Below are 8,409 nucleotides of genomic sequence, written 5' to 3'. Positions count from 1 at the left end.
GGCGCAAAGGCCAGGGCTGCCCTCAGCGCGTCGGCGTGACCAGGGGTAGCGGTACGCTACCCAGAACCGGAGGCGGGAGGTGAGCAAGACCAGGGATGCCTCATGTTCAGAAAGCCCCTGGGAGAGGGGAGGCTCGGGCGGGGGTGCGCAGAGCTGCCCCGCGGGGGCTGGGGGAGCCCTCGCCTCGCTCCAGGCAGGACCCCGGGGTCGGACGGAGCCCACCTTGGCCGGACCACTCTGCGGCGTGAGCCACCCCCAGCTGCAATGACGGACACAAGGCCAGGAGCAAAGGTCACAAAACTTTATACAGGAGAGACCTGCAAGCGGCCCCTCGGCCCCCGGGCGCTGCTCCCCCAGCCGTGGGGGGAGTGGGACAGGCACGGCTGCAGCCCCAGCCCCACAGCAGCCCCCAGGGAAACACGGGGCGAAGGAGCCGGGGCGGGGAGGGCCCGCACGACTCCCCTGGCCCCGGGCCAGCGCTCTCCCAAACCGGGCTCCGTCCCCAGGGAAGAAGCCAGGGGCCGGTCCCGTGGCCACCGGCACCGCGACCGTGGTGCAGAGCTGCAGCAGCAGCAGGCTCTGCCTGTGCCTCCCCGGGGATCGGGTCGGCCCCTGCAGCAGCACGGCCTCCCCGGGGCTCTCCCGTCCCCGGTGGCCCTAGCCAAGCCCAGGTGGCCCCGACACAGGGGCTCCCGTGGCTCCAGCTCACTGCAGCACGCAGACTTCCCTCTCCTCATCCTCCCCGCCGGCCGCCTCTCCCAGCGGCTCTGGCACCACCGGCACATCCTCCGCGGCCATCACCTTCTCCCGCAGCTCCATCAGCAGGTCGCGGCTCTCGCTGGGCGGCAGGTTGCTCAGGTAGTACTGGGGTGCCAGCTCCACCAGCCTGCAGGGACGGGGGGGTCAGGGAGGGGCAGCTGGTCCGAGGGGCCTCCCTGGAGCAGCCTCCCCGCTCCCCCGCGTGGGGACAGCCCCCCAGCTGCCCAGAGAAGAGGCGGCCCAGGCCCGGCATCACGCCCCAGGGCTCTGCTGCGCTCCCGGGCCGGCGCCAACTCCGGAGCCACGCGCAGACGCAGCCCAGGCATGACCCGTCCCTCCCCGTCCCCGAGGTCCTCACATTTGGGGCTGGATCTCCGAGACCACGCGGAGGCAGTTGTCCTGCGAGATGGTGAACTCGTGGTAGAGGACCCAGGGGGGCAGGTGCTGGGGGGGCTGCCGCAGCAGGTAGCAGCAGGCGGGGGGCAGGTGGGCCACGTGCTTGTGCGTCAGCATCACGTAGTTGCCGGAGCCGTCGATGTCCCGGGCCACCTGGGGAGCGGAGCGGGAGGGCAGCGGGGCTGGCTGGCACGACCCTCGCCCCGCGGCCGGGCCCCTCGCGGCCCCCGGCCCACCTTGAGGAAGTAGCCGGAGATGAGCGCTCTCCGGATGTTGAGCACGTTGGCGTCGGTGCCGAAGGCGGGGGGCGAGACGGGCAGCTCGATGCGCTGCATCACCTCCAGCAGCTCCGCCCGCACGATGCCGGCCAGCCGCAGCGCCTCCCCGCTCACCGCGTGCTTGCGGCACCAGCCCTCGTCCGCGTTATCTGCGGGGAGAGCGGGGTCAGCACCACGGGGATGGGGCTGGACGGGCAGAGACCCCGCCTGGCTGGGCTGGGGGCTCACAGGACACGAAACCAGGCACTGCTGCTCCCACAGACTGCGTCCCCTCAACGCAGCGGGGACAGAGAGCACGGCCCCCAGGCTGGGGCTGGGACCCCCTCGCAGCCAGGGTGCTCCCCGGAAAGGGTCACGAACGCGGCTGCAGTGCTTGCTCCCGAAGGGAGCAGGGGGCGCGCGAGGGAGCCGTGGGACACCCGTGGGCATGCAGCCCGCCAGCAGTCGAGCCCCTGCCCGGCACTCACGCTGCTGGAAGGCGTTGAAGATGTTGATGAGGGTGAAGTGGTCTCCGTCCGGGTGCAGCAGGGCCCGCCGGCGCATGGTCGCGGCCTCCTCCAGGTGCGTGGAAGGGGGCACAAAGCAGGGGGAAGCTGGGGATGGCGCAGAGGGAAGGTCACCGTGTGCCCCCCGGCACCACCCCTGCCAGCGCCGGCTCTCCCAGGGCTGCGCCGTGCCCCGCGCCAGCAGCAGAGCGGGCTCCGAGCCCCTCGGCATGGTACCCGTGAGCATGGCGGCCAGGCTGACCATCTCCTCCACGCAGTCGAACTCGCAGGAGGCGATGAGCGCCTTGGCCAGCTGGGGGTCCAGGGGGAACTCCGACATGATGATCCCGACCTCCGACAGGTTCCCGTCATCGTCCAGGGCGGCCAGATAGTCCAGGTCCTCCAGCGCTTGCATCAGCGACTCGGGGGCTGGAGCAGGACGTCAGCTGGCTGCCAGGACCAGGCAGCTCTGCCCATCGTCCTCCCGCACCCACCAGCCCCTCCAGCCCCTCTCCAGAGGCAACCCGGGCTGCAGGGATGGCCCCGGCCACGGCCAGCCTCCAGCTCCTCCGGCACGGCTGCCCCTATCGCGCCCCTCCGCTCCAGCCCCCCTATGCCGTGCCTGGCCCCGCCGGCACTACCTGGCCGGTCGAGGAAGTCGCACTGGCCCATGTCGGCGATGTCCAGGCGCTTCAGCAGCAGGACGAGGCGGCTGAGGCTGGTCTCGCTGACGTGGGGCGCGGGGCTGGGGGGCAGGCGCTGCTCGTAGGCGGCCTCTGAGTAGAGGCGCAGGCAGGTGCCTGCAGCAGAGGGGCCGTGAGCCGCGACGGAGCCCAGGGACCAGGCGGCAGGCGCAGGCAGGGCGGCGTGCTGGGCCACGGGCTGCCCGGGGCCCCACTGGGGTGGGATGCATTTGGGGGACGCCCGGGCAGGGGCTCTCACCTGGAGGGCTGCCTGCGGCTCGCTGCATGCGCGACTCTGCCTGGCTCTTGCTGATGGGCCGCAGCACCTGGGACTCTGCCCGGATGCGGGGGTTGTAGACCTGCGGGCCGGGCGGTGAGAAGGGACCCCTGCAGATGAGCCCCCACCTTCTCCAAAGCACCCCCACCCCGCCACCGCCACCTCCCCGGGGCAGGTCCCACATCTCGCACAGCGTCCTCCGTCCCAGGGCGTCATGGCAGGACCTGGGCCGAGCAGATGCCGCAGACCGCCATGGCCCCGCTGCTCCCCAGAGTGGAGCCGGGCCACCCGCTTGCCACCGTGCAGCTCCCCGTCCCGGCACCCCTGGCGCGGGCTGGCACCCCGCGGGCTGGCACACTCACGTTGCGCAGCTCCAGCCCTGAGTCGATGACGAAGCGCACAGTCCCCAGAGAGAAGGACGAGTCCGCGAGCCAGTGGGTGACGATCACCCGCCTTTCTCGGCCGCTCTCCTCCAGTGCCTCGTACACCTTCTGCGCCGCACGGCCCACGCCGGGGTGCAGGGGCAGGACCAGCAGCGGGCCCAGCCCCGGGTTCAGCGCCATGGCCTCGGTCTGGATGGCCTCGCAGCACTCGGCAATCTCCTGCGGAAGGACGGGGGAACACGAGTGACGCCCACTGACGCTCGGAGCAGCCCCATCTCTGGGACAGGGCGCCGCGCCATGGCCTGCGGCTGCCTCCTGGTGCCCTGGGGGAAAAGACTCTGGGTCCCACTCGGTGCCTGCAGCCCCGCTGCAGAGGAGCCCAGCTCTTGCGATTTAATCCCCAGCAGCCCCCGCCATCCTCAGGGCTCCCCGCACGCAGTCGAGAAGGATTTTAAGCTGAAAGAGGGTAGATTGAGATGAGATCTGAGGAAGCAATCCTTCCCTGTGAGGGTGCTGAGGCCCTGGCACAGGGTGCCCAGAGAAGCTGTGGCTGCCCCTGGCTCCCTGGCAGTGTTCAAGGCCAGGTTGGATGGGGCTTTGGGCAACCTGGGCTAGTGGAGGGTGTCCCTGCCCATGGCAGGGGGTTGGGACTGGGTGGGCTGGGAGGTCTCTGCCAACCCAAACCTTCCCCCTTCCCTGTTCCCCCTGGCACCTTGTGGTGTGGTGACACCCCCCAGAAGCCAAGCAGCCCACCTGCTCGCTGGCCAGGAAAAGCAGGACGTGGCCGGGCTCCTGCCGCCGGTGGATGTCCAGCACAGCCTGGCAGGCAGCTGCAACGTGGCCGCGGGCCGGCGGGTCCCTGTAGAGCAGCTGGGGAGGGGGCCCGGGCCCCGGCACCCGCACCACGGGGGGGTCCCCGCAGAAGGCGCGGAGCCGCTCCTCCATGGCTGGGGAGGTCACCACCACCACCTTCAGCGCGGGGCGCTGGTGCAGCACGTCCTTCAGCAGCCCCAGCAGCACGTCGGTGGGCACCGTCCGCTCCTGCGCCTCGTCCAGCACCACCACCCCGTACTGCCGCAGCAGCGGGTCCGACGTCATCTCCCGCAGCAGCATCTCGTCCGAGCAGTACCTGCCGCGGACCGGCCCCGTCAGCGAGGGGTGGCCGTGGGGACCCCCGGCACCACAGGCTGCACCCCCGCAGGCGTCCCCGCACGCAGCCCCGGGGAGCACGGCTCGCCCCCTCCCCGGTGGCAGGAGCCCCCACCGCAGCCCCGGGAGGGCCGGGGCAGCCAGCAGCCCGGTTCCTCGCTCCCCCAACGAGGCCAGGCTGGATTAAGAGATTACGCTGCAGCCGGGGAGCTCAGCGGGATTAGAGCGTAGTGCGACAGACGCTCCCGGCACTGGCGGCCCGCGGGGCCCCCCCATCCCCGTACCTGAGGATGGTCTCGGTGGTGCAGCAGTCCTCGTGGGGGACGCAGTAGCCGACCTCGTGGCCCAGGTTCAGGTCCATCTCGTCCGCCACACGCAGGGAGAGGCTGAGGGCGGCCAGGCTGTGGGGCTGGGTGCAGGCCACCGTGCCGTGGGCGAACTGCAGGGAGAGGGCGTACTCCGTGCACCACTGCGGGATCTGCGGGGCCAGAACGCCGGTCAGGACCTGGGGACAGCGCAGCCCCTGCCAGGAGTGCCGGCATGTTCCCCTCCCCATCATGGAGCGGAACCTGCTGTGCCCCCCCAGGAGGGCAGAGGGACCCTCCCCACAGTAGCCCCCCCTCCCGGGCCACAGGCTGCACAGAACGCTCGACAGCCCAGGCGGGACCTTCCCTCCCCGTGACCGCCACTTCTGAGCCCCAGCAACCTGTGACCTGAGCCCCACAGCCTCATCGCCCCGCACCGGCAGCTTTCTGCCTTGTTAGGGGACGCCTCGGCCCGGGTCCTGCACTAAGGACAGGGGACAACTGCCCTCTCCGCCTCCCAAGGAAAAAGGGGGCTGGGGGGGTACGCGCTGCACTGCCTTCACCTGAGCTGCCAGCTCAGACCGAGCGGTGTCTCCAGGTCACACCTGCCAGGGCTCAAGAGGAGTTTGGACAACGCCTGTAATAACGGGCTTTAACTTCTGGTCAGCCCTGGAGCGGTCGGGCAGTTGGACCAGACGACGGCTGCGGGTCCCTTCCGAGGGGAGCCATCCTGTCTGTTCCAACCAGCCCCCTACTCCTCTCCTGTCACCCCTCCAGGGCAGGTCCCTGCTCAGGTTCAGCGCAGAGCAGCGGTCACTGACTAGGGCCACAAGATCCAGACCTTGCAGCAGCTGCAGCTCTGTGGCAGGGGCTCGAGCATCCTCACGTGGGGCCAGAGGGATCACACACCACCCCAGGAAACCCCACGGTGAGAGACGAGGAAGGCAATGCCGGGGAGCAGCCGCTGCCCAAGCACCCAGCCAGGCACTGCGGGACGGTCCCAGGGCCGTGCGGATGTCCCCTGGGCACCAGGAATCTGCTGTTTAACTGCTCCCAACACACCCACCCGCCTCGCTCGCTCCTCCCGCCCCATGAGCCCCCCATGAGCAGATGTCTGCGCCTCTGTGTCTGCCCAGCACCCGGGGTCAAAGGCAGGCAGAGTCCTGCCCAGGGGCTGCTCACAGCCGGCCAGGAGCACACGGGTCATCCAAAACCAGCCTGGCCCTGGTGGGGTTTATTCCCCAAATCCAGGCCCGCCACAAGGGCTTCGTTCCCTAAATCCGGCACGCCGTGGGTCAGCTGGTGCCACAGTCACGCCCAAGGGAGGGAAGTGCTTTGGGCAGGCGGCCCCGAGCCCACTGCCAAGAGCCGATAGCCCCGGAGGCTATCAGGGTGTTGGCAGCTGCTGTGTGGTGACCCAGCCCACAGAGGCCACGGCTGCCCCCGCAGCTTCCAGGTGATCCCTCCCCGGGTCAAAGTCTGCCTGACGACGCCTCTGGGTGCTGCGGCAGGGGCTGCCAGGCGGGACCAGCTCCCCGGGGCGGGCAGGCGGGATCCTGGCACCCCAGACCCCCACCGTTCAGCATCCGTGCCCTGTGCCCCCGTGCCCGGCTCCAGGGAAGGGCCGTTTCCCCTCCCTGTGCCGCCTCCCGCGCCCGCACGACGCCCTGCGCCACTGTGGCAGCCGCTCCCGGGGCGGCCGTGGCAGCGCTTCCCGGCTCGTGCCGAGGCTTTGCCCGGGGCCCCAGCGCCTGCCCCGGCAGATCCCGGCACGCGACCGCCCAGCTCTGCGCTAGCCCTGCCCCACGCTGGGCTCACCACGGTGGCACGCTCCCAGGTATCGTGGTGAAGCTAAAGCCCAGCGAGCCCTGTCGCCCCCTCCGTCCCCCCACAAGCTCAGATGATGCCGTGGGGTCAGGGAGCTGCTGCCCAGCCATAGTCCCATCTCTGTGCCTTCTGCTCGCAGCCCCGCAGCCGCCCGGGCACCCACCTCCCCACCCCACCATGGCCGAGGGTGTGGCAATGCCGCGCAGGGCCTGCCCGCGCTGCTCCGGCAGGAGCGAGGGCCTGGCGACTCCCATAACATGGGTACTGTGGCTCGCTCGCACGGGAGCAGGATCTGCAGGCAGGCCCCGCGGGGAAGGCAGCGGCCTCGGGCCAGGACCCGGCTGCTGCCGACAGCAGCGCTGCAGGAGGGACGGGACGCTCAGCTGGGAGTCCGGCGGGCGCAGGGAGGGACCGTCGGCAGAACGGCGGGTACCGCAGTCCTGCGCCAGGCTCCCAGGCAGCAGCGTGGCCCTCCCTGGCCAGGCGCAGCCCCCAGCGGGGCCGGTGGCTCCCGGCTGCCCTGCCACGGCCCCCCCCACTCACCTGGGTGCTCTTGCCAGTGCCGGGGGGCCCAGAGACCAGGACGATGCCGCTGTTGCCTTCCAGGTGCTCCATGAAGCTGTACTTGGTGGTCCAGACGGGCAGCTCCCGGCGCTGCCGCAGGAGCTCGTAGTAGCGGGAGGAGAAGGGCAGCCCGTCGTAGGGGTTCACCTCCAGGTCGCCGTTGCAGCCCAGGGCCGGGTCGTCATCCTCCTCCTCCTCCTCCAGCACGGAGCCAGGGCCGCTCTGCCGGGGCGGGGAGCCAGGGGCCCCGCAGCCGGCCATGGCGGGGATGCCGGTGCTGCGAGGGCAAGCGGGAGGTGGAGCGGGACCCGCCGGCTCACGGCAGACCCGGGGGAGCCCGGCGCTGACCCACCCTCGCCCGTGACCCTGGCAGCAGCCTGGTGCGGCCCGCCGTACTGTCCCGTGGGGCGGGGGGACCCGCGGGGCACAGGGGCAGGGACGGGCAGGGGGTGGCACGGCCTGGGCTGGGGAGCAGGGACAGGCAGGGGACCGGGCCGGGGTGTGGGGGGCCGGGGCCGGTCAGGGGGGATCAGGCCAGGCAGGACCGGGGGGGGTGGGGGTGCGGTGGCACCGGGCCGGGCTGTGCGTGGGGGACCGGGCCGGGGCGCATGGGGTGTGGGACAGGGCGCACACGTTGGAGGCGGGCAGACAGCCCGGGGCTGGTTCCGGCTGACGGACCCGAATGGCACAGAGGTACCGGGCCGGGGGGGCACCGGGTCGGACCAGACCGGGCACCTGAGCACCGGGACCGGACCGGACCGGACCGGACCGGGCCGGGCCGGGCCGCACAAGACGGGACGGGACGGGGACGGGTCCCCCAACTCAGCCCCCCGAGCCGCGGTTCCGGTTCCGGCTCCGGTTCCGGCCCGGCCACCGCTCACCTGCGCGCGCCGCCGCCACCTCGGGCCCTCGGGAAACCGTCAGGTGACCGCGGCGCCGTCACGTGGCTCTGCCCGCGGCCGCCAATCAGCGCCGTGGGGCGTTCCCCGCCCGCCGGCGCGCGGCCTGTTGCTAGGCGCGGCCCTGCCTGCGTGGCGACGGGCGGGTCCCGCCGCCCCCCCCCGCCACCGGGCCCCGGGGCCTCCTGAGCGCCGCGGCGGAGGGACGGGCCTCCCGGTGCGCGGGAACCGGCCCGGGGCGCCTCCGGGCTCCGCTCTCCCCGCGGGCTCCGCCCCGCCGCCGGTGTGTTTGTACGGAGCAGCCGCCCGGGCCCCGAGCCCGGAAAGGGGGACCTGTCCCGGCAGCGCTCCCGGCTCCGGCCGCGCTCCGTGTCTGGGCCGGGACGGCGCTCGGCGGCGCGGGC

At 72.1% G+C, this 8,409-nt stretch overlaps 1 protein-coding gene across 2 annotated transcripts; it reads right to left on the bottom strand.

The window, feature by feature from the left end:
• Positions 1-287: 287 nt before the first annotated feature.
• Positions 288-8,142, bottom strand: DQX1 (DEAQ-box RNA dependent ATPase 1). Of its 2 annotated transcripts, none has more exons than XM_054824053.1 (12): positions 7,988-8,142; positions 7,086-7,383; positions 4,695-4,888; positions 4,015-4,390; positions 3,241-3,480; positions 2,861-2,960; positions 2,560-2,718; positions 2,156-2,347; positions 1,901-2,026; positions 1,392-1,582; positions 1,118-1,308; positions 288-886 (listed from the first exon to the last, which is right to left on the bottom strand). In XM_054824053.1, the coding sequence occupies exons 2-12, from the start codon at positions 7,365-7,367 to the stop codon at positions 706-708; spliced, it is 2,232 nt and encodes a 743-aa protein (XP_054680028.1). In that variant the 5' UTR covers positions 7,368-7,383; positions 7,988-8,142; the 3' UTR covers positions 288-705. The 2 variants fall into 2 exon arrangements, with proteins under 2 accessions (XP_054680028.1, XP_054680029.1); XM_054824054.1 differs by lacking the exon at positions 7,988-8,142 and adding an exon at positions 7,804-7,957.
• Positions 8,143-8,409: the final 267 nt, after the last annotated feature.

Source organism: Grus americana, chromosome 4 (genome assembly GCF_028858705.1).
Source record: "Grus americana isolate bGruAme1 chromosome 4, bGruAme1.mat, whole genome shotgun sequence".
NCBI classification, from domain to species: domain Eukaryota; kingdom Metazoa; phylum Chordata; class Aves; order Gruiformes; family Gruidae; genus Grus; species Grus americana.
Note: the sequence above shows the minus strand (reverse complement) of the source record. Positions and strands in the feature narration are given on the sequence as shown.